Below are 23752 nucleotides of genomic sequence, written 5' to 3' on the forward strand. Positions count from 1 at the left end.
TATTAAGAATTATCTCCACTAAACTGAGACCATTGACTTAATCGGCTTGAACAAAGTTATCAAACATGAAGTCGGGGAAATCGTCATATAGATATGCAGTCTTCTCTGGCATCATCATCGTCGGAGTTGCGTCTGGAGGATTGGCTTCTAGGAAAAAGTCCCCGTCTCCGAGTCCACTTGATTTATCCGATACTGTACTCGCAGAGAAAGTGGGAGAAGGACATTGAGCAGCTCCGATAGTATTCTGTGCAGCACGTTCACTGTACTTGGCAAGTTGGAGATTGATTTGTGGGTCGTCGCAGGATACATGGTCGAAAATTATGTTCTTGAGATGCCAGACCTGCTCCTTAAGGCAATCGATTGTGGAAATAAGAGCATCGTGCTTCTCTGTTTCTTCGATGAGAGTATGTTGGATCTCCTCTTGTCGCTTCTTCTTCTTCTGGCGACATTTGTTCGCGGCAACTCGATTGCGCTCGAGGTGTTTTGCTCTCTCAACACTCGTATTCGAATAGCGCCTTGAAGATCGCCTTGGAGCTGCTAACTGAGGATCGATATTCGGGTCTGTCAATTCGTCATGCATTTTTGGCATGCGAGGAGGCAGCATAGCCGGAGAATCGAAAGTGAACAAGTCTCGTGGGTTGAGAATGGTAGCAGACATGATTAGATTGTGGTGATCAATTGAATAGAGCCCTGGAGATTATTATAGTATTATAATAGATAATAGTAACATCAAGTTTCCAGATAGTATCAGTCATATTTTGGCGATGTCATCTATTTATTCAACATTAACTCCTCATTTGTTTTGAGTCAAGTTATCTCATCAAGTTTATTCTTCATTTTACCATGTTGGGAGGATTCGATGACGTAGTAAAATGCCAGGTGCCACAGGTTTCAACATTTTTGAACATCGCCACCATCGTTCAGATTCGTTCTAGAGCGGAGATCTCTGCCACGGATGACCAATAACAAGGTTAATTTCCGGTTTCAATTTGCAAGTCATAATGGCAAGGGGCCGATTTGGAAAATGCCCGGGGAGAGCTCATACAGGGTTATGATTGATGGATTCTTCTCCGGAGATCTGATGATACTTAAGAACTTGGCCCCACAACGTTAACAAGGGGTCTACTGTCAACTTGAGCGCCCCTCAAGCCTCAAAACACTACTCTTTGTTCCTAATGTGGTTTGTTCCTAATGTGGTTAATCGTTAATTTATAACTTTCGGTTATCGCCACTAAATCTCCGAGTATCGACTCAGGACTTTACTGCCTGTTTTCGCCCCCAGTCAGTACTGACGTAGTCAGGTTCTGTAGTACCTGGGACTTTTCTTCTCAGATACTGGATTTTGTCTCACTCAAGCGTTAGGTTAGTTGAATATGGATTAGATAATGCACTTGTTAGAGACGGAATGACGATATAAATGCATGTATCTCTCTCGGCCTCCGAATTCAAGGGGCAGTATCATGACAATAAAATCCATTTGGTCTGATGATTATCCTGGGAAGGAACCGTTGGGATTCAGGGAGAACAGAGGTGAAAGTTTTCATTCTGACGAGGCACATGACCAAAGTCGATGTAGTATTAGAATCATAGGATGTGAGGTAAAGGATTTAGGTACAACGAAAAGAGCTGAGAGATACCACGAGCGTCAACCAGCGACTTGCTCATCAATATACCTCCTCATCATATCGAATTCTGCTTTCCCGGTCTGTACAAAATTAGAATTAGTATTGAGAATCAAGTGGAAACCAGTGGATATAGAGAAGCAAGACCCATACCGAGACCAGGTATCTTATATGTGGCTATTATGGTGATATTAGCACGTAGTCTGATGAAAAACAAATAAGAACAGGTTCAACTCACAACATCCGTCACTCCACGATGTCTCTCAAATTCAGCTCTGGCATAAGATTGCAGCTCCTCCCGAGTTGATGAAGGTGGAATCTCTTTTCGAGTTCATTAGTAACAGAATGGAAAAGGGTGCCCAAAGACCGAAAGGAGTGCAGTAGGACACATACTATGTATGGCCCTGACGATCTCGCGCCATAATGCCAAAACGCGCTGTCTTTGAATAAACTATTGATGCGTTAGCGATGCCGAGGCTCTTCTATGGAGGATATTGAAGCGTGAATGAAATCATTCAGCTTTCGCGTAACTTACATGGTCGAGACTGATCGCGGGTTTCTTCAGCTTTGAGGGCTGGCTGCGAGAGACTGCAGCTAGCGCGCTTATTGAGGGCCGCATAATGTGAATTTCATATCACGTCTAGTGATAGTTCGTTGTCTATTGGTGAATATCGTGGAAAGGGCAGATGAGGCGGTCGAGTCCGAAATTTGGATATTGGTATTACTGTATTATTGACTCCACGTGACAGTTATCTCACTTTGTGCGTTATCTTACGGTACTGATGGTGTAATTATCTGCTATAGGGGTTTCCAGGTTAGATTGGGCCAGGCCTATAGAATGACCAGAATTACTAGAGAAAAGATTCATAAAACTATTAAAAATGAAGACTTTACAAGGTCCGGGGAAGTATTGAGTTTTGACTAATCTTCAATTCTTCGAGTCAGAAACTAGAAACAGATTGGATATCATAAAACAAAACACCACAAACGCTTTAATCAAGTTCGATAATAGGTACATCCTGTGATGCAGCTCGCGGTTGAGAGGGTTGAGGGGCCGGAGACCGCGAAGGCTCTGGAGTTTCTGAAGGTAATACATAATCAAATCCAGAATGGCACCTCTTCATGTGTAGCTTGAAGTTCCAGGTCCGCGCGAATCCACTGAGGTTACGTTTGCAACCAACGATTGGGCAAGTAATATTAGGTTTCCTATTCGCAGGAACAGTGCCGAAGCCAGGGTTCTTGTCCCCAGCGAGTTGCTGTTGTGGCTTTGAACTGGATGCCACGGAAGAAGCACGAACGGCGGGGGGGTGCAGGTTGTGGAACTGGTTGTGGGATTACAACCACCGGTGGAGTCATAGCTGCACGGGAGCGCGAACGAGAAGCCTGAGGCTGAGAGACTCCTGGCCCCTTCGAAGTGTCTCTGCTTATGGTTCTGCGCTTAGGTTGCCGGTTGAAGTCGCTGTCGGAGTCTTCAACATAGCCATATGTATAGGTGCTGTCTGGTAGACGGTCCAGCCGCTCTATACGGCCTTCGTGGAATGTCCGAAATGACATGTCTTGTTCGAATATGTCGGCACATCGCTTTGAGGTTCTCTCAACAGCATTAGATGGCAAACCCATTATCGAGGCGATGCCCATAACCTCGCTCCAATCGCGCAGCAGAAGCCTGTCCATCATTCTCTTACGGGCCTGGTTTGGCGTTTCTCCAGATTGCGTATCATCATCTGTTGCATCCATATATGGAGATGACCGTGACGATGAGGCTCGACTGGCGGACGGTTGATCGAGGTTTGACTCTTTCCGTCCCCGTTTCGTACCACGCGATTGGTCTTGCTTCTGACCTTTTTGTTTAGAGCGTGAGTCCGATCGCGACCGCGGACTTTCTTCATCTGTGTCGGTTGCCGAGTCATCACTGGAGTCCATATCGTTGGTTCGATGTCGCAGGAATGGTGGAGCCCCATTAAAAGCTGATCTAATTGTGAGATGACAGTGCGTGACAGAGGTCGCAGTTGACGATGTAAGATATCTTCATCGGTTTGCATGACAGGATGGCGTGGCGGAGATTGAGGCTTTTTGGGTTGAGGCTTTTTGGTTTCCTCATTCTGCTCGTTGTCATCTTTTGCAGCTTCGTCATCAACTATCGCATTGGGATCGGGATCGGTTTGATTGGCCTCTTGGGAATCCTTCACCTCCTTCCAACCCGATTCCCGAGCCATGTATGTTTCTTTGCCTACCCTCATCATGGTCGCCATGATCCACTCCTCTAGCTCTGCGCTGGGACGTGTGTCTGGTTCCATTCGATATGTATCAAATCCATCCAATCTACGTCGAAGATTCTCATCGGTCCGAGGAACTGAAGCAGAAGTCATAGGCCACGCTATCCATTTCTTGCGGAATGCCCTTGTCTTTTCTTCGTCTGAATCATCAGCGTCCGAAGGCTCACTCTGATCATGGTTGGATTTTTGCCGAATTGCAAATGCATCATACAGATGCCCAGACAGGTCATTTGCACGAAGGGCCCGAAGAGAATTATAGACACTTCTCTCCGCAACGATAGCCTGTCGGTAATTGGTTGCGTGTCCTATCCATCGGTTTGGACGCGCAACTCCGGGTGGCAGATCGACACCTCGATGTACAACATACGTTGGCTGCTGCTCTGTACCAAAGGAACGAGTTTGTCTGGTTGAAAAAAATTGGGATTGAGCGACGCTTCGCGAAGGCTTGTGGGTCTCGTCGTCACTGTCATGAAAACTGTCACCGTCGGAGCCGTAATAGGCGGCCAACGGTTGTTCGCGAAGGATCAAATCAAGTTCAGTTTCCTCTCCCTGTGTGACATCTTGTTCCATGGGATCCGACTGGATCTCCTGTCTCTGAATTACATCCTGAGAGCCGGGGCCACCAAAGATAGACCTCCGAGGTGGCTCAGGCAGTGAAGATGGCGGTGGATCAGCATCACTGCTAGGTCCACCAAATAAAGAGCTTCGTACTTGGGCTGACTGAGGTGGTAAAAATTGGGAAGACGATGTTTGATGGTTATCTGAATATGAGGACATGCCTCAACTCTGTAGTGGAAATTTCGTAAGGTTTATGCAGCCTTATTCTGTGGTCATAGCACAAACGCCAGATTTGGACTTCAATAATTCAGATTCGACCACTGGTGATAATAAGGCATCACATAAATCCTTCCGACCGCGCAAATATACGGACTTTGAACACTTGTTGCCAATTCATGAGGACGCGAAGAAGATCGAGGTTATCAAAAATTCATGAAAGTGGAGCCGGTCACGTGAGCCAAACACATCAATCAGACATGTGATTGGACGACGATATGATATACTAACCCGAATTCGGGTATTTACTAGATCCACCTATTAACCTTGGAATGTATGCTCAGAGAATGTTGATAGGATATCTATCTGAAATTATTGATTATTTGAACTAAATTTGTGCAGTGACCAAGGACCCGGAGCTTGTTTGAGTCCATCATTAAATGAAATATATCCGGGAATCCGACTCGGAGCTCTGTAGTAGTGCCAAATTTTCGAGTTACAATGTACTCCGAGTCCGTACTAGTACTATGGATATTTCTGTGCGCAGCAGCAGTGAACATCATGATGAAACTTGAACAAACTTCAACCTTGGAAGTTGAATGTGGATGCGTTGAAAGAAAATTCTAGGATCGGAAGCTCCATGAGAGTAACACTAGTATGCAAATACCGGAACCGAGAGATCTGTTGCAATATCCGGTCGAATGTGCTCCTTAAAGCCTGAGACCCCAGAATCACTGGCAGGTAATATCTCTCGAAGTCGATATCGCAGTGGACTCAAAGGATTGACACTGATAGTAGCGATGACTGCTGCATGATCTCGCAATACTTTGGTAACAGTGAGATGTGCTTCTCCAACAACGAACTTGGCACCCTGAAGCAATCCCGAAAGTGGTCTATGTTCAGTGAAGCTCAGGATTCGCGTCGCCAGAATAGTTTGCCGAAGAGAGTTGGAATGCTTGTCTTTACAGGGAAAGCGGCATGAGCGCATAAAGGCCTGATCCGGAGACTCTAGACATCTCTGACTGAACACTGCAAAGCTTGATGCATCACGCGAGTCCTTCACGACTCGGAACCAGTGATGGAGTTCTCTAGGTGAGGATGGTAATATGGGACAGTTGGCGGGACTATGGCTGAATGGCCAGCAAACCTGGAGATTACCCTCGCTATCCACACCGGAATGTTCGAGGGCAAGAATCGAGTGAATGATTATTCGACGGGCTTCAGCCCCAGTAAGATGCTTTTTCGTACCGGGAATATCATCAAGAGAATCGATCTCATCGTCAGATTGCGATTTAGTCCAGCATGACGCTATACATTCTTTGCTACCAACTGCGTGAGTGCAGTCGCGTGTATTGTCTTTGGATTGCACATCCGCTTGAGAAAGGCGAAGGGCGTCCCATAGTCTCACTCGCTGGGCATTACCCGTACATGCGCTCACTTCCAGACCAACCCACAGGTTAAGAAGAGGTACGAGCTTGGTGTCAGGTTTGGGACAATCCTCGATAAGCATGGCCTTCAATGTACGCTTCGGGAGCCGTTTGTACTTCTTGACCAGCCCTGCTGTAGCATATTGCCCAGCGGCTAGTTGAATGTCAAATCCATCATTGACGTATCGTGATTTGCATGTCCCTGGATACTGCAACCGAGAGGCAATTTGTTGTTGGATGAGGGGAATAGACGACTTGCATTTTTTGTTGACGACAAGTCCAATTTCATTTTCGTTTGGTGTCCCGATTAAGATTTTCGATGTGCCCTGTAACATAACTGGTTTATCTGGATTTTCTCTTAGAAGAAGATCTGGAATTTCAGACGTCCAGTGGCATTCAATGCCATGTTTCGATGATTCGGGCTGTTGTGGGAGCGGAACGATGAATCCTCTTTCTGTTCGAATGGCCGGCGCCTCATCTTCAGTACCTCCCACAAGGAACGCAGGACCCCATAATTCTTGGAGATCCTGAAGCGCAATGGAGATTTTCACTCCCCGTTCTCTTTGCTCCGATTGCTCGTTGGACAGCGCGGAGGATTTGCCAGTAGCTGCATTTTGCATCTCTTGTGCCAGTTCTTTGACTTGACTCTCACTTGTTCGACCTGATTGCTCATGTGTCCTGGATGGCGTTCGAGCTTTGCTTAATATCCAAGCGGGACCACCGATGAAGTCTTCAAGACAAGCCAGCTTCCGAGGTTTAAAAGCATAACCCTCAAAACCGATACTTATTTCATCAAGCTCTCTATCCCATAGGTTGAGATCAAATCGACACACATGTGAGCCAGTATAAGACAAAAGACCAATCGCCAAGGTTTGACACAGGATACGCAGTGATATAATCAAATCAACGCTAGTAGAAGTTTCATTATGGACATTGAGGATTGACCGAAGGAATTTATTCGTCAACTTTGTGATCCGCCGCTCGTCGAGTGGCTTGAGAGATCGCTCGAACTGCTCGATGAAATAGGTGATTTGAATGAATGAGACATGCAAGGCATTTGCGATGTCATTTCTCTCACTATCCTCGATCAAAAAGCTCATTTGGGAACCACAGAAGCCTTCGGATGTTAGATTCATAAAGGCCTTGTGCCAGCTTTTGCAAAATAGAAGGCAATCATCCATAGTTTCAAGGTTAGGATGTGGACTGTCCTTTAGGCCAAGAATTTCCGCAGTTCTCATTTCGAGATCGTCTAGCTCACTGAAGTAACGACTCGAGTCTAAGAGATGGGACATATCCTTCACGCTGGATATCCCTGAATCTATAGAGTCGACGTCCAGATCTGGACTTGAAATGTCTGTCTCATCTGAGCGGACACTTGATGAAGGAGATTCGTGAGGGGATGATAGTTGTTCTGGCGAGCTTAGAGTAGAGTGAGGGCCAATAGAGTTCATCCCAAAGGTAGATGGATCTGAATTGATATTGGTCGCAGATGGCTTTGAAGGTTCATTGAGTGAAGTTCCTTCTTTCTCACCACCTGTTACACCATCTCTGTCTCGCAAAAATCGATCACCGTGTGCGCGAGAGTTAGGAGCGGGTGACTTCAGGTTGTCGCTCTCAGTATCCGTTGTTTTCCTGTTACCAATATCTGATGTGGGCCTCGTAGAAGTATGGGGAAGCTCCGGTAAGCGAGGCCTCTCCATTGTAAAAGAGGACTTGTCGTGGTCATTCCTTCCATCATCACTCGAATAGTCTTTGACCCGGGCTCGGGGATGGATTTGGACTCTGCCAGACGTTGAATCTCGCACATGCTCTACTTTACGTGCACGTGCCGCTAGAAAATTCAGTATCAATAATGCAGCAATGCCTCAATCTCAACGCTGAATTCAAGCAGATGATGCGGCTTACCTCGGATCTCCTCTGTGGCTATCGCGTAATTCTCAATCTCCTTCATAGACAGTACCCTGAGTACTATTATGTGGTCGGAACGCTCCTCGAATCGCTCCTTACCCGCTTCTAATGCTGCCGGGTTCACCAGTCGGCGATGGATTTTTGTCCACCTGGCCCCGGACGGAATGCCCTGAGTCCGGTTATCTTTGGCCGGTGTGACCTCTTCTCTGACTGGCTTCGAATCATCTCGAAGCTTTTTGCCCGCAGCCTCCTTTCTGGAAGATGCCTTTTCATAAGAGGCAGGTTGCATCTCCCCGTGAATAGATTTGATCAATTCATCGTCAGGAGGGGAGTCAAATTCAAAGCCGGCATCTCGTTCAGAGTCACGCCGCCGACGATGCTGGCGCGAGCGCCTGTCGCTCAGCTTTTCGTCATCCGACATATTCGGGGCTTGCATCTTAGAAATGATCACATCAAGTTCATCGCGAGGACGAGGCTCACGTTCATAGCCAATAGTATCTCGTTTGTCAAGGCTGCGTGAGCGATCGCGGCTCCGCTCTCGGTAATTTGATGGTGTATATATACTCCTAGCTCTTACGAGTGACCTGGCTCGAGCCGTTCTTTTCGGAATCCTGTAGTCAAGTAAGTCATCATCCGAGTGTTTGGTGCTGCCATATTTATCGCTGTACTCTAATTCAGGCCTGCGTTCTCGCGATCGACTGCGGCGATCCCTGGCATAGGATGTACTTGGGCGACGACGATATCCATACGAGTCTCGATCGGTTGGAGATTCATAATCCAAGTCATCTAGCCGGGAAGCCACAGCTTGATCGCGGGCCGCATATTGTGATTCAATAATGTCTAAAGGTTCCCCCCTGGCACGAACAAAGCTTCTCCGCCGTTCGCGAGACCTAGTTGGCTGCCTTAGTGGCAGCATTTCACTCGTAATAAGTTCTGGAAAATCGTAGGGATCTGCGTCAAGATTGTCCCAGCGCCAGGTCGACTTAGTTGTCTGAGAAAAAGAGGTTGAAGGCCTCGACCGTAGCTGCGTGGGCTGCCAGGGGCGTCTCACATTCCGTAGATAATCATCGTGATCGTCGAATCTGGGAGGTGACTGATTAAGATCGTATGGGAAGCTGGGTTCCATCATTTCCGGAGCTAGTTCAAGATCATTTTCGGGACCACCTCTGTAGTACCTAGTACTACTAGTAGTACTAGTAATTGAAGGTCGAGGATGAGCCATTTTGAGAGGGACCAGGGCCAACTCTGTCAGCAAAATATTTGGACTCAGTGATTCCCGTTGGACTTGGAGAATGAGACTTCAAAATAGTAGATATGATGCTGAAGAGTTGAACGGAGGAAAGATGTTCGCGACTTCTCTCACGCGGAAATTTATAGATAGATCATTTCCTTGTCACTTCACCTGGGTAGGTCTACAGATCAAAGTGAAGGCGTTGGATAGATGGATGCTCAGGTGAGGCTGAGCAGTCTGAGTCCTAGTCGATCACCTGGGCAATGCCCCGCGTTTCACTATGTCAGCACACTTGACCTATAGGTACTTTTGCGAAAGAAGCCAATTACTGTGAGGCAAGAAACCTTAAAAGAGAGTACCTTGAGGCGAAAACGAGGCTAAGTGGTTTGTTTATTTGCATCCAGCTATAGAGGATATGATTGTTTACGAATCAGAGTCACCAGAGTTGGACATTTCTTGCCCTGGCGAGTACCCTGTGCCCGGGTGTATGACTCCAGCCTTGGAGTATAATCTCGTTCAAGTTTCAATTCTGCCAATAGTATACATCAGAAACTACCAGAAAATGATACCTAGTAGGAATTTACCTATACTCAGATGTAGTAGATAAAGGAAAACCATGACGGTCTACATTCACATCTCGTTGCAAAAAGACCATTAAATTCGATGAACATAATTTTTGTGACATGCATATACAAGGGACTATCCCATCCGAAAACGCCAACAAAGAACTTGAAGCACTCTTGATAATCTAACAGGCCACTCGAGTCTATTTCTCAGCCTTCTCGAACTTGCGACGCTTTGACCGGAGCTTGGCAGCCTCGTCGGCGGTCTTCTTGTTCGAGTAGATGATCTTCTCCAAAAGCTTACGCTTCTTGCGACTCATCATCATCTTCTGTCGCTCAAGCTCCTCGTCCTCCTGGCGCTTCTTAGCAGCGAGCTTCTTGGTCTGGGTCTTCTTCTTCTTGGAAGCCTCATCAGCTCCGTTGGATGAGAAGGGCAGACCAGCAGCCTCGGCCTCGAGTTCACGCTGGTGCTGGTTACGAGCAGCCTCGTCGTCGTCGTCCTCGGATTCAGATGCGGCTTCGATTTCCTCGAGTCCCTCGAGGTCCTCATCCTCATCCTCCTCCTCGCTGCCACTCTCATCATCATCAGTGCCAGCGATATCCATACCACCATCAACAGACTCGTCTTCAGACTCCTCAGCAATGGCAGCAGGCTTCTCTTCAGCGGCTTCATCCTCCATCTCCTCGTCGCTGTCCTCGGCCTCCTCCTCGATCTCAGCTTCACCTTCCTCCTCCTGCTCAGCCAGGGAAGCCTTAGGATCGTAAGCACCGCGGCTAGCCTTGACCCAAGGGCTCAAGTGAGGGGGAAGAGTGGCGCCAGGTCCGTAAAGGTCAGCACGGAGCAGCTTGCCGTCGTTGATACAGTCCCAGACCCACTGGGGCTGGACGTAAGTACGACCGGGAATGCGAGTACCAGGCTTGACCTTCTGGCTGGCGTTGTCGGCAGCGGGAACGGCAGGGAGAGAAGACTCTGGGAGCTGGGGACGATCGACAATCTGGTGAGTGATGCGAGGGTCGGTCTCATCGTGAGTGAAAGCACCGTCACCCATAACGGCATCCCAACCAACACGCTTGCAGCCGAAGGAACGCAGAATAAATTCGAGAGGAGCCTTGGGTGCTTCACGCGAGATGTAGAAGACGAAGGGGGAGAAAAGAGAGCCGGCCTCGCTACCGCTCATGTCGGGCTGGGGAAGAGTGTCGGCTTCGGGGGCAGCAGGTTCGAATCGGTCGATAGCCTCGGTGTCGTCCTCTGTTGTGTCCATGGGCTGCTCCTCAGTAGTCTGGTCCAAACCAGCGGCCTTGATGACCTTGTCAACCTTAGCCTGAACAGCCTTGGAAACCTCCTTGTTCGAGTTGCTCTTCTTCTGGGACTTGCTGGCCTCCAGAGCCTTGGGAGCATCGGTAAGGTTGCGGCCTTCCAGGGTGAAAGCAGCCAACTCGGCACCGTTCTCATCACTGCGAGTGTCGAACTTAGGGGGGGTATCTGAAACCGATCGAAGAGTAAAGACGGAAGTTGACGAAACCCAACAGGGTGGTGTAGAAATCAACAAAGGTAGCCATAATACGGTAATCAACATCGCCATTGACACGCTGGACGAATCGGTAGGGAACCAGCCACATAATATCTTGTCCCTGAATAGTAGCCTGGTAGTAGATACCCTTGATGGACAGGAAAGATTTGCGCAGCGAGTTAGTGGTGATCAGGTAGTGCTGGAACTCGTGGCAGACACGCTGGCACATGGCAATGGTCTTGTGAGGCACGTGGGTGGTAGAGGGGAGAGTGGCGAAGAGGAAGAGCAAAGACAAAGCATCGTCGAGGTCACGGAGGGCGTCAATGAAAGTAGGGTAACGCTCCTTGATGACATGGTCCAGAGTGAGCTTGGGGGCATGAGTCTTCTCCAAGCGCGCAGCATCGCTAACTTCACCACGACCGAGGGAACGAGCGATCTTCTTGGCAAGGGCCTTCTGATCACGGAACTTGTTCAGCAGAGGCTCATGGAGGAGATACGAAATGTCCTTGGTGTAGTAGAAGGTAGTGTTGGGTGTCGAAGTCTTGGAAGCCTTCTTCTTGTTACGAGGCTCACGAGGGTAGATACCTGTAATGAAATATCTCAATCAGTATCGCATCATAATTGCCTTTCAGATGGAGCCATTCTTACCCTTGAAAATACACAGGCGACGGAAATCAGGCAAAGAAATCTGAAGTTTGCGCACGGCCTGGGTACGAGTGATATAGTTTTTGGCCTGGCCAGAGGTACCTAATTAAAATCATTAGTAGAGTTTCATCAAAGGAATTTCCATTATAAACATACCCTTCTTCTTAATTTTACCCATGATGAAGTCTGTTGGAATCCGAAAATTGGAGAGTCCAAAACAGTTGCTGATAAGAAGAGGGAAAAAATCTCGATAACTTTTTTTTTCTTGTCCGAGGCGGTCAGTTGGTCCGTGCGGGTGCGGGCGTCCGTGGTTCCCTTCAAGAAAGGGACACTGGTGTGAGCCTTGGATTCCCTTCAATTCCGAAACAACTCGCTATTATGGCCGTGGACCGACGCAAAATCGCTGTGTTCGGTGCGGCCTTTGTGTTGCGACTCCTTCTTGTCTGTTTATTTCCTTCATTACCTGATCTGTTGACAGGCCGAGTGGAGGTCTCGACTCCGGTCAATAGCTTCAAGCGACGTATGTTGTTTACCCCATAGTGTCTATTGTTTCCAATCTTGCGATCGAAATTTTACCAGTGCAAATGCTAATATAGAACTCCAGTGCAAGAGGGTCTATTTCTCTATATTCGAAATGTCTCGCCTTATGATGGCGGTGTTTTCCACCAGGTAAGGAGATTGTTGTACATGCTCAAGATACTTGTATTGACCTCAATTGTACTTAATAGGCACCGTTCCTCCTCCCCTTATTCGCTTTACTCCCGGACGTGCAAACAAGTCCTTTTCCTACAGCAATTTTCTATTTCCTCGTCGATCTAGTAAACGCCCATGCGTTGATTACCATTTCGGAGTCGGGTCAATCGGTCCAAGCCCGGCTGCACTCTGCGATGAGGAAGCATATCCGATGGGACGGTGTGTCCATTGCAGCTTGGTGGGTTTTAATCCATACGATAAGGTCATTCCAAGTATTCGTAATCTGACTCTCTAACAGGTTTTTGTTTAATCCTTTTACAATTGCCACCTGCCTGGCCCGATCGACGAGTGTATTCACCACAACCGGAATTCTTTACGCCATTTCGAACGCCGTCGATGGAAATAGCATAAATGCAATCCTTGCCCTTGGATTTGCGTCCTACCTGTCTCTCTACCCAGCACTGTTGTTCATCCCATTGGTGCTACTCTGCTACGACCAGAAAACTCAATTATCGAAAGCTCCCAATGCTGTGGTTTTCTTCCTGCAGCATGGCGCGATACTGCTAGGTAGTGTTGTCGGCCTACTCGGATTTTCATGGCTCATTACTGGAAATTTCTGGGAGTTCATGTCCGCAACCTATGGTTTCCATCTGCTGGTTCCAGACCTGACCCCAAATGTGGGTCTTTGGTGGTACTTCTTCATTGAGATGTTCGACTCCTTCCGGGAGTTCTTCATCGGGGTCTTCTGGCTTCACCTGGCTGCCTATGTTGGCGGCTTCACTGCACGACTCCGAAGACAGCCCTTATTCATTATCACATCGCTCCTAGGCGTCTTCGCGATCTTCAAGCCGTATCCTACCATTTCCGACGCATCCCTCTACTTCGCACTGCTACCTTTGTACCGGCATCTCTTCCCCCGTGAGTCTACTAACCACACCATATCCCTTGGGTCTATTATGCTGATTCTTGCTAGTGATGCGATATACCTTTTTCGCGATCTCCGCACTCCTCTATTCTACTCTTCTAGGACCCGCTTTTTACCACTTGTGGATCTATGCGGGATCTGGCAACGCCAACTTTTTCTATGCAATTACTCTGGTCTGGAGTCTTGGACTGTCAATCCTATTAGCTGACAGTATATTTGCAGCTCTCCGGGATGAGTGGGAGCAGGCCAACCCAGAGTCACAAGGAAAAGAGGTAAAGCAAATATAGGTAATCCATATCAATTGATATGTCTGCATTCTCATCGCATCACGGGTGTTTCTTTACTTTACAACATTGGATAATAGAACCAAAAAAAGGATAAAAATAAAAATTAACTCATAAGACATAAGACATGAAACATTAATAGACATCTTCACTTCAGCCGTTTTGACAAAATCAAATAATCATACTCCTTAATCGTCCCATTCCGCAATTTCCTAGGCCGCGGCGAACATTCATCCACCTCATAACCCAGTTTTTCATAGAATGTGCAAGCAGCCACATTAGATCTGAAGACAGTGAGCATAGCCTTCTCCAGCCCGACCAACTTCCCAATTTCATCCATCCTACTCATCAACAATGCGCCCAAGCCCTGTCCCCGCACAGCCGACGACAAATGAATCTCATAGCAGTAAATAACTTCTTTCCCGTCTTCATAAGTAACCATGAAGGACAAGAATCCAAGCACACCGCCATTACTTCTCTCAGTGGCACCGCCGATCTCTTCATCGGTTTCATTCTTATGATCGTCGTCCCCACTGCGACTCTTCACGATATCTTCAACCGGCCCATCGCCTCGCTCGGCATCGGTCCCGACAGCCGAGCGCCCCGCAACACCGCGCAGAATAAGATACTTCATATCAGGAAGTTGCATCTCTTTGCGCTTCTTCGGACGTGACCAGCCAATACCAGAGGCAGCGTATGCTTCTCCGGATGTTAATTCGATTAGATCGAGACAGGCTTCTAGGTCTGTCGGTGAAATTGTTGATGCAGAGTACACGTCCAAGGACGTGTTATGGTTGGGAATATCCAGCCCATGATCGGTTTTTAGAGATCCCGATTCATCTCCAAGATCTGGAGGTGGAGTATTGGACTCTGTGGATAGGATTCTTGGAGATATGTAGGTTGAAATGAACTCTGTAATGTTCAGTGCGTTTGTACGCTCAACCAGTGGGAGTTCTGGAGCTTGTTAGTAGGAGGTCAATTCGTGTGATCCGTGAAAGTAGGCGTAAGAAGTGTATTCCAGTCGAGTGTGGGATTATTGAGCTCAATTGGGAGCTCGAAGTATAGAATTGATTGCGCGCGTGGTAAGTATGACTTACTTTTCTGGATCTTCTGGACGGTAGAGACGCGTCGTGATTGAGATATTTGGTGGGCCTTATTTTTGCAGATTCGGCCCTCTTGAACCGGCATGGTGTATAGATTGATGTTGAGCTCGATTCTCTTGGTGTTTGAGGTTGTTTTGCTCGTTTAGTAGCACTGAGGATTTGCTTGCGTTGTGACTCTGGCGAGTCAAAGGGTTGAGTGGGGCTGACCTAGGGAGAGGCCAATCATGATGGTGGGATTTATATGGATGGATAATCCACCAGTTGACTAACAATACTGAAGTATAGATAATGGTAGCATCCTGCATTGCATCAATCATTTAATTAACTATACTTGTAGCCTGAGACTCGGACAATCGGAAGGGCTTGGTACTGGTGACTTGAAGCACTTGATCTAGTTTCACAACAAAAGTTTGGATGAGGGCCTGGTCAGCTCCATGGCCTTCACATGCAATAATCCAAGTCGCAAGAAAGAACCACATGCAATGGCCAAACCCTGGCTCTCTTTAGCCTCTTCAGAATGAGAACAAGAAAAATTCATAATATCATAAGCTTTGTTGTTGTCATTTGCTATTCATACTGCATACATATAGTGTCTAAGCGACTTGATTTCAAGCTTAACGCAGGGAAGCAGCGTGCTCTTCAGCACGACGCTCAGATTCAGCGGCACCCAGTTCTCCAAAAACATCCACACCCCAGCGGAAGGGGTAGTTGTATCGCTCGTTACGGTCCAACTTGTTGAGGGCCTTGAACTCTGCGTCGGGAATGACAAAGTCTATAGAGAAATTAGTACCATTCATAATTCTGCTATTCCGGTAGCCTACCTGAGAAGTTGCTCTCAATTCGCGAGGGGGTAACACTCTTGGGCAGTACTGCAGAGCCTCGTTGGATAGCCCATGAAATGAGCAGCTGGGCGGGGTCCTTGTTCAGCTTCTTGGCGATCTCAACGACAAGAGGGTCGTCGACGACACTATGAGTCTGAATGAGTATATGATCAGAATGATATAGGGATCAGAATAGTGCCTACCGTGGCTTGTTGAAGATGTTGTTTCCTAGAGGGCTGTATGCGACGGGAAGGATTTTCTATTGTCATCAGATTAGTTAAGTCCTTCAACAGACACAACAGATATGAATAAAGAATGTCCGTACGTTATCAATCAAGTACTTGGTAAGCTCTGGCTGAAGGAGGTAGGGGTGAGCCTCGATCTGGTTCACAGTAGGAGGGATCTTCGCAGTCTCGAGCAGCTTCTTGGTGGCATCGATAGTAAAGTTGCTAATACCCAGACTGCGAATCTTGCCCGCAGCGACGAACTTCTCCAGAGCAGCCCAGGTATCGGCGGTCGGAACATCGGCAATGCGGAAACGCTTGGTCACAGGGTCTGTAGGTGTGAGAGTTTCATTGGTGTGTTCGAAGGCTACAGGCCAGTGGATCTAGTGAAATCCAATTAGCATAAATCCAAAAAAAAGGTATTTCGTATCTTGAGGTGGCGCACAAGGTACAGATCCACATAGTCGGTTTGGAGATCCTTCAAGGTCTTGTTCAGGCCCTCCTCGACATTGTCAGGGTGGTGGTGAGTGTTCCACAGCTTGCTGGTGATCTAATTGTTGAAATATTCAATGTTAGAGAAACGCTTGCGTCACAAGTAATGTAAGGTGCAGCATACAAAGATCTCCTCACGGGGCACACCCGACTTCTTCCAGCCATTTCCAACCTCGTTCTCGTTTTGGTAGCATGCTGCCGCATCAATGTGACGGTAACCACTGCGAAGCGCGTGCTCGACTGCGTTCTCGACCTCGTTGGGCTTGGACAACTATGAAAAATTTATTAGCTCTGTTTTGAGGAATGGAAGCCAGCATAGCGCGACGTACCCAAGTACCGAGACCAACTGCGGGGATCTCGTAGCCCGAGTTGAGCTTAAAGGTGCGACCAAGAGACATTTTGAAATGAAGCGGTAGTGTTTGAGATATGAAGCACAGTAGAAAGCAATCTTTGCGCTGAAAGTAATTGAGAGAATAAATTAAAAGAAGACAAGTAAATTGCAAGTCCAACTATTTATCTGCGGGCTCCTTCCTTACCCCTCCCTAGGCTAATCGATCCATCGCACTTACCCCGAATACATAGTTTCAACTTGACACGCGGTCGGTTGATCGCGTATTCTCAAGGGACATCGCCTAATCCCAGAACTGAGCCTATCGCCATAGCTTGAGTGGATGTGAAACGCATTGAGTGATATTTCCTTCAGATTGCACAATTTCTGGGCCCCTCAGTGGGGAGCGACTATATAAGCCCGGTAGTTGGTTGATCCACAGTTCCAAGGTTGGTCGCCCGCTATTCATTCTACCTTCCCTTTGCTACTCCTTTGTCCTCGTCAATTGGATAAAGACGTGATTTTCCAGACTGTCAACATTTTGCAGATCGTTTAAACCTACCGAACCACTACAGCGCACAACCAGGATGGGGGGGACTCAGAGAGAAGGATGGATGAACTGGGCGTCAACTGGCACACTCCTTGGAAATGAGCAGCCAGAGAAAACGTGAAAAACAATCGAAGAAATATTTGCTGAGAGCCAGGCACTTGAAATTCTCGGAGACATTGTTGAACAGAGCTTGGTCATCAAGTGTCCCGTGAGTACCCAGCTAAGCAGCGGAAAAGCTTCAATGTGGAGACTCGGGGGAACCAAGTCCTTCAAATGTTCCCGAGAATGTACTTAGAGTCGGTTCGATCAAAGCTTCATGTTTTGTTTCACGGAGACTTGTGACACTCGTTTATTAATCGTGCCGTCATAATGTGGGTCTAGTACTACATAAAGCTTCAAATCTTGGAAGTATTTAAAGAAACTCCTCCATCCATTGCTTGCTCTGTCAACACATTCGAGGCAAGGAAAACTGCCGTCGCACGTGTACAAATCATCTAATATAATGGCGATTATGAACTCCTGGGTGGTTGAGAATATGGACAATGGCTTTGACGGCCTTGTCTACAGAGATAGCCCGGTGCCGAAGGTGGGAGAGACCGAAGTGTTGGTGAAGCTGCATGCCGCATCGCTGAACTATCGAGACTTGATCATTCCCAAGGTATGAAATATTGCACAAAATATGCCCAAAAGTCCATTGAGTTGACACTTTGTATGACGTAGGGAATGTACCCTTTCCCGACTCAACTTCCCATTGTCCCTGGATCTGATGGCGCCGGTGAGGTTGTGGAAGTTGGAAACAAGGTGATGGAGTTCAAAAAGGGCGACCAGGTCACAACAGTCTTTAACCAAGGCCATCAGTATGGTTCAATTGATGTTCCAGCGACACAGACTGGTTTGGGTGGTGTGATCGACGGTTCGTTACGTCAGTACGGTGTCTTTCAGCAAACTGGCCTGGTCAAGTCTGCGAAGAACCTCTCTGCAGTTGAGAACAGTACTCTTCCCTGTGCTGCAGTGACAAGTTGGAACGCTCTTTATGGCCTGAAGCCGTTGAAGCCTGGTCAAGTCGTTGTGGTACAAGGCACTGGCGGTGTCAGCTTATTTGCTCTGCAAGTGAGTTAAACACGCGTAACAAAATGAGAAGCATGGCTAACAAAAAATTGTTTCCATTATATAGTTTGCTAAGGCAGCCGGAGCGACCGTGATTGCAACTACATCATCTGCGCAGAAGGCCGAGAAGCTAAAGAAGCTGGGTGCCGACCACATTATAAACTACAAGGAGGATCCCAACTGGGGAGAGACTGCCAAGAAGCTGACCCCAGGCGGTGCGGGTGTGGATCATATCATTGAGGTTGGTGGTTCCGGCACGCTGGCGCAGAGCTTCAAGGCCATCAAATTTGAAGGCGTGATTAGTGTCATTGGATTCCTCGGAGGTGTCGACCCGACGACTCAGCCCAGTATCCTTGATACTCTGGGTCATATTTGCACTGTTCGCGGTGTGTATGTCGGTAGCAGAGCTATCATGAAGGACATGATTCTTGCTATTGAAGCCAATGATATTCATCCTGTTGTGGATGAGAAGGTGTTTAGCCTTGACCAGACCCGGGAGGCCTATGACTACATGGTAAGTGGACTCCTCAGGATTGGCGGTGTGAAATCGATACTGACAGCATGCATAGTGGGATCAAAAACACTTTGGAAAACTTGCCATCAAAATTCATTGATTTCCGCATCCATATTCCATTTTGGACACGGAGACCAGCCGGACCAGGAACCGTGATTTTAATATCAACCTTGAAAAATATGAGTTTTGATGTAATCCTCAAAATTTAAGGAGCTGTATATACCTAGTCCTTAAACTTCATCAAGTGAATACTATTGAACTTTTGAGAGAGATGAATATGCAATTAGACTGCTAGTTAGTATGCTCAGGCTGTGGTCAGGTATAAATCTGAGAGGAGAAGGTTCCAAGCTTCCCCGCCACCTCGATCACGTTTTATGCATCTCAACTACAACTTCCCTCGACCTTGCAAGCTTCAAGTTGTGGCGCTCACTAGCAGCCCTGATCAGCTTAAATTAACTCTTTTATTTACTCTAAACCGGTGATCTCGGGGTCTTGCAGCTACCGATCTCATATTCCTTGTTAGCTCGTGATAAACAACACATCCGCTTACCCCTCACGACTTTCAATGCATGCCAACACTAGAAATACGACTTCCACCCACCCTATTATTGGGCCCGCTCATCGTTTGGAAAAATCCCAAATCACTTTCATCCGCCCAGCTCAGATGAGTCTCTTTGCCCGAGTGACATCGTATCCACCTTTGGGGCAGGTAACCTGCTTGAAAAGAAAGCAGGAGAAATCGAATTCCAAAGAAAATGATACTGTCAGTAATCAAACTCTCAATAAATCCATTTGATATACTTCTAGTATCCTAATAGAACTTGAAGAGCTGTGCATATGTACTGATACTGACTTTTTCCAGGTAAGCTTTACAGTCGTCATCGAGTCTAGCACATCGCTCCCGCAACAATCCTGGGAAGCACAGATCTGGCACAATATTAGCGGCCCAGAATGGGAAGCTCTCTCGTTGAAGAAGATTGATTCATCTCATGCGCCGCTATTGTCAGGGAGTGAGACCGACTATAATTTCTATCGCCATGTCTTCTCTGAGGAGATTGCGCTCCCTTTGGCGGGCGGCCATGCTCAATTCACTGTCCGATTTCGAACAAATCCAGACACTGAATGGCAATGGGCCAACCAACAGCGTCCGCTGAATAATGGCGAGTTGGTTTTCAGTCCGCGAGATTCGAAAATTGATCAGGTATCCGTACCCTTGGATGCCAGACTGGAGCTGTCCAAGTATATTGATAACCTCTCCCCCGAAGTTCAAATCGAGTCTCGTCGTAGTGATTGTCCAGGGTCATATCTCTGGGCAATCTCTGGAAATGTCGACAGGGCCACTGAGGGTGTCTCCGGTGTGAAGAAATTCACACTGGGAGTTCCCTCGTCTATGGTCAAGTATTTCTCGTTGGTGCGGATATGGAGCCCGTGGCTTGGCCCTCGCCACGGAAAGAACAAGTTCAAGTTGACAGAAGATGCTATTCTGTGTTCCTTCCTGCGCTCAGATGGAACACATCTACTCCTACTCGCTGTCTCAGGGATAAATGATGTGCTTACCGTCTTCCAATCCAGTGAAGATGCTGAAGTAGTGATCAGTGCCAAGAATGATAATAAAGAACATGCTCAATTTCTAGTCCTGGCTTCGGTGGCCGAGGACTTCGAAGTTGGCATGTCGGCCTTAATTTACGAGTCAAGAAAGGTGGTCAGGCCATTTGCGAACCCTGCGAATGAATCTTGGGAGCCGCCATTATCACCACCCGGAGATGATATGGTGCTCGTTGAAAAAGATGCAAAGGCACAGTGGATGACTGAGTGGTTTGACGGCTTGACATATTGCACTTGGAACGGACTTGGACAGAACCTGACAGAAGAGAAAATTCTGGGTGCATTGGAAGCCCTGAAGTCGCATGGTATCAACATTGTCAATCTGATCATCGATGATAATTGGCAAAGTCTTGATAACGAGGGTGAATCGCAATTCAAAAGACGTTGGCAGCGATTTGAAGCAAATACGAAGGCCTTTCCTCGTGGTTTGAAGCAGACTGTCACTACCATTCGCCAATCCCATCGCAGTATTCAGCATGTTGCGGTGTGGCACGCTTTGTTAGGATACTGGGGAGGAATCTCTCCGGACAGTGAGATAACGAAACAGTACAAAACCAAGGAGGTCAAAGTCAAAGACCCTGCCGCTGGTGGTCCCATTGCACATGATATCGCCGATGGAAAGATTCTTGCTATCGACCCCGAAGATATTCAACGCTTCTATGATGACTTCTACAAATACTTGGTTTCTGCTGGAGTCGATTCGGTTAAAGCAGATGCTCAGTTCTTTATCGATCTCCTTGAAGACCCGGAGGACCGAAAGCGTTTCATGACAGCTTATCAAGATGCTTGGTCCATCTCCTCCCTAAAGTATTTTAGCACACGAGCCATCTCATGCATGTCGCTGATCCCCCAGATGATCTTCCATTCACAGCTTCCGAACAACAAACCTGCCATTACCCTGCGGAACTCAGATGACTTTTTCCCTGAGATCCCCACATCGCATCCATGGCATGTGTTCTGCAATGCTCACAATGCACTCTTTACACGGTACCTCAATGCGCTGCCAGATTGGGATATGTTCCAGACCAGTCATTCTTACGCATCATTCCATGCTGCTGCTCGCTGTGTCTCAGGTGGTCCTGTTTACATAACTGATGAGCCTGGCAAACACGACTTGAAACTCCTAAACGAAATGACTGCACCGACGGTTTACGGAACGACCGTCATTCTCCGACCCAGTGTTATTGGTCGCACAATGGATATATATCACGACTATAATGAGGGCCATATTCTCCGTGTTGGAAGTTACACTGGCTGGGCTAAGACCGGCAGCGGAATTATGGGACTGTTCAACATATCATCGGTGGAGACATCATGCATGATTTCACTGACTGATTTCCCTGGGATTCATGAGGACTCTGATGGCCAGTATGTGGTTCGCGCGCACATAAGCGGCAAGGTCACTGGTCGGATGCAGCCATTCTCTCAAAACTCTCTTGTGTCTGTTGTTTTACAGGAAAGAGGATGGGATATTCTCACAGCGTACCCGACTCAATCCTTCGCCCTGAAAGGGAACCAGGACAGTTCAACTCATGTCGCTGTTCTGGGTCTCCTTGGGAAGATGACTGGTGCAGCTGCAGTGGTTAGCTCGGAAATATATGTCGTGGAGAATGGTCGTCTGCGATTTGATGTTCACTTGAAGGCACTTGGTACTTTGGGTCTCTATATCTCAGACCTGCAAGACCGAAGCATTTCTCAGAATTTCATCGTCACGATTTTGGGACAGGCTATACCACAGGAGACAGTATGGAAAGAAGGTGGAGAAGAGAGTCAGGTTTTGGCGATTGATATTCATGCGGCTTGGAAGGCCATGAAGTTGGATAGCGGGTGGAGTAACGAGGCCTTCGTCCAAATTTTTGTTGGATAAGGCCACTGAGACCGGATTCTTAAGTTCAACTGTTTGTTCATGGACGCTCATTTAGACAAGATTGGAAAGGAAAGTAAAGACCAGAATGATCGATAGATGTTTGAATGACGCAAAATGGCCGAGACCGTCGGCTTTTTTTAACGTATTCGTACCTCATAGTGCTTGGCATATAGTCTTGGCCGTCGATCACCATCTGCTCATCTTCTTCTTTCTGCGGCCTTTGATTCCCCTTTCGGCATCCTATGCACATGTGGCAACAAACTTGATTGATGCGATTCCCGCAGATTTCATCGGAATTTATTCGCTGTCCGTGTTCCGGTTTCAAGTGGGGTTCGTCCGTGCGATCACTATTTTAAAATTTGAACCTGATGGAAATTGATATTGAAAATACTCCATACCGCCTCTTCCAAGGTTGCATTCTGTCATTCAAGCAATATGTTTCAAATATGCCACTCTAGGATTCACATCTAGTCTGGTTACCACGGTCCACTGGTAGCTTGACTGCGAGGGGTCATTACATCGGATTTAACCAACCTTTCCCCACATGCTAGCTTCCAGGGTTGCGCCAGCAGAGTGGAGCCGCTAATTAACTGTAACTGGAATATGTATAGAAAATGATATAGTTTAATTAAGATGAAGAATCATGATCCATTTCAATCATTGATCCCTCCAAGTCCAAGGTTCGGATCCATCATGATGGTGCTGCATTGATCATCTTGACTTGGAACAATATAGACGAATTGGAACTGGTATTGATTCTCCGAGTCCTTATTCTAGATTTAAAAATACGTCTTCACACCTCTTAGTGTCTTCAATACTAGTAGTCCTTACTTCATCAGCCTAAATGTGAATTTTCTGATATGAAGACACTTTACTCAAGTGCTTCAGTTTAGTCAGGGCTCTATCTTTCCCACCTCGTATGACCTGGTTCGAAGACTCGGAGCTCTAGGGCTTAGTGCCGCAGATCCTGGGAAATCGGTATGTAATTCTTCAGCTGCATCATGATGACTGGGATCTACATTCGGAAAACATTACTAGCATAGGATATCCACCCCGTAACTGGTATCTAGGTAACTGAATAGGCCCACCCGGGCACCTCCAAGGTGGTTACTACCGCCTACTAGCTCAGGGCCAATTCTACAGAATCTCCACTCACTTGGACCTACGAAACTTGAAAACGTTAGGATTATTGCAATTTAATTAATTTTACAGGCTTCGAAATATGCTTGTCTTCCATCTGATATAGGTATACGCGTCATCATCTGACGCACCACTCATTCTG

At 47.2% G+C, this 23752-nt stretch overlaps 11 protein-coding genes across 11 annotated transcripts; 3 read left to right on the forward strand and 8 right to left on the reverse strand.

The window, feature by feature from the left end:
- Positions 1 to 37: 37 nt before the first annotated feature.
- On the reverse strand, positions 38 to 658 carry N7483_005780 (uncharacterized protein; the record flags this gene model as incomplete). Its single annotated transcript, XM_057089217.1, has 1 exon — positions 38 to 658. One exon carries the CDS (start codon positions 656 to 658, stop codon positions 38 to 40), a length of 621 nt encoding a protein of 206 aa, XP_056949046.1.
- A 987-nt stretch (positions 659 to 1645) lies between these two features.
- N7483_005781 (LYR motif-containing protein 2) lies at positions 1646 to 2241 on the reverse strand (the record flags this gene model as incomplete). Its single annotated transcript, XM_057089218.1, has 5 exons — positions 1646 to 1705; positions 1776 to 1799; positions 1861 to 1943; positions 2016 to 2073; positions 2158 to 2241. 5 exons carry the CDS (start codon positions 2239 to 2241, stop codon positions 1646 to 1648), a joined length of 309 nt encoding a protein of 102 aa, XP_056949047.1.
- A 373-nt stretch (positions 2242 to 2614) lies between these two features.
- Positions 2615 to 4675, reverse strand: N7483_005782 (uncharacterized protein; the record flags this gene model as incomplete). The annotated part of the gene is made up of 3 exons (XM_057089219.1): positions 2615 to 2944; positions 3021 to 3458; positions 3503 to 4675. 3 exons carry the CDS (start codon positions 4673 to 4675, stop codon positions 2615 to 2617), a joined length of 1941 nt encoding a protein of 646 aa, XP_056949048.1.
- Positions 4676 to 5324: 649 nt separating this feature from the next.
- Positions 5325 to 7799, reverse strand: N7483_005783 (uncharacterized protein; the record flags this gene model as incomplete). The annotated part of the gene is made up of 1 exon (XM_057089220.1): positions 5325 to 7799. The coding sequence occupies one exon, from the start codon at positions 7797 to 7799 to the stop codon at positions 5325 to 5327; it is 2475 nt and encodes an 824-aa protein (XP_056949049.1).
- Positions 7800 to 7945: 146 nt separating this feature from the next.
- N7483_005784 (uncharacterized protein) lies at positions 7946 to 8661 on the reverse strand (the record flags this gene model as incomplete). Its single annotated transcript, XM_057089221.1, has 2 exons — positions 7946 to 8544; positions 8592 to 8661. 2 exons carry the CDS (start codon positions 8659 to 8661, stop codon positions 7946 to 7948), a joined length of 669 nt encoding a protein of 222 aa, XP_056949050.1.
- Positions 8662 to 10004: 1343 nt separating this feature from the next.
- nop7 (mRNA-binding ribosome synthesis protein NOP7) lies at positions 10005 to 12135 on the reverse strand (the record flags this gene model as incomplete). Its single annotated transcript, XM_057089222.1, has 4 exons — positions 10005 to 11256; positions 11330 to 11897; positions 11961 to 12059; positions 12114 to 12135. The coding sequence occupies 4 exons, from the start codon at positions 12133 to 12135 to the stop codon at positions 10005 to 10007; spliced, it is 1941 nt and encodes a 646-aa protein (XP_056949051.1).
- Positions 12136 to 12335: 200 nt separating this feature from the next.
- On the forward strand, positions 12336 to 13862 carry N7483_005786 (GPI-anchored transamidase subunit GAB1; the record flags this gene model as incomplete). Its single annotated transcript, XM_057089223.1, has 5 exons — positions 12336 to 12477; positions 12562 to 12626; positions 12686 to 12888; positions 12949 to 13568; positions 13624 to 13862. The coding sequence occupies 5 exons, from the start codon at positions 12336 to 12338 to the stop codon at positions 13860 to 13862; spliced, it is 1269 nt and encodes a 422-aa protein (XP_056949052.1).
- Positions 13863 to 14007: 145 nt separating this feature from the next.
- Positions 14008 to 15047, reverse strand: N7483_005787 (N-terminal L-serine N(alpha)-acetyltransferase NAT4; the record flags this gene model as incomplete). The annotated part of the gene is made up of 2 exons (XM_057089224.1): positions 14008 to 14813; positions 14957 to 15047. 2 exons carry the CDS (start codon positions 15045 to 15047, stop codon positions 14008 to 14010), a joined length of 897 nt encoding a protein of 298 aa, XP_056949053.1.
- A 529-nt stretch (positions 15048 to 15576) lies between these two features.
- Positions 15577 to 16897, reverse strand: N7483_005788 (aldo/keto reductase family protein; the record flags this gene model as incomplete). The annotated part of the gene is made up of 7 exons (XM_057089225.1): positions 15577 to 15734; positions 15784 to 15929; positions 15987 to 16042; positions 16109 to 16390; positions 16453 to 16557; positions 16624 to 16770; positions 16829 to 16897. The coding sequence occupies 7 exons, from the start codon at positions 16895 to 16897 to the stop codon at positions 15577 to 15579; spliced, it is 963 nt and encodes a 320-aa protein (XP_056949054.1).
- Positions 16898 to 17879: 982 nt separating this feature from the next.
- On the forward strand, positions 17880 to 19098 carry N7483_005789 (zinc-dependent alcohol dehydrogenase family protein; the record flags this gene model as incomplete). The annotated part of the gene is made up of 4 exons (XM_057089226.1): positions 17880 to 18035; positions 18098 to 18487; positions 18552 to 18998; positions 19054 to 19098. The coding sequence occupies 4 exons, from the start codon at positions 17880 to 17882 to the stop codon at positions 19096 to 19098; spliced, it is 1038 nt and encodes a 345-aa protein (XP_056949055.1).
- Positions 19099 to 19753: 655 nt separating this feature from the next.
- Positions 19754 to 22470, forward strand: N7483_005790 (putative raffinose synthase protein Sip1; the record flags this gene model as incomplete). Its single annotated transcript, XM_057089227.1, has 2 exons — positions 19754 to 19765; positions 19861 to 22470. The coding sequence occupies 2 exons, from the start codon at positions 19754 to 19756 to the stop codon at positions 22468 to 22470; spliced, it is 2622 nt and encodes an 873-aa protein (XP_056949056.1).
- Between the last annotated feature and the right edge of the window lie 1282 nt (positions 22471 to 23752).

Source organism: Penicillium malachiteum, assembly GCF_028827825.1.
Source record: "Penicillium malachiteum strain IBT 17515 chromosome Unknown utg000002l:1.0-8849297.0:1.0-8852440.0, whole genome shotgun sequence".
Classification (NCBI taxonomy): Eukaryota; Fungi; Ascomycota; class Eurotiomycetes; order Eurotiales; family Aspergillaceae; genus Penicillium; species Penicillium malachiteum.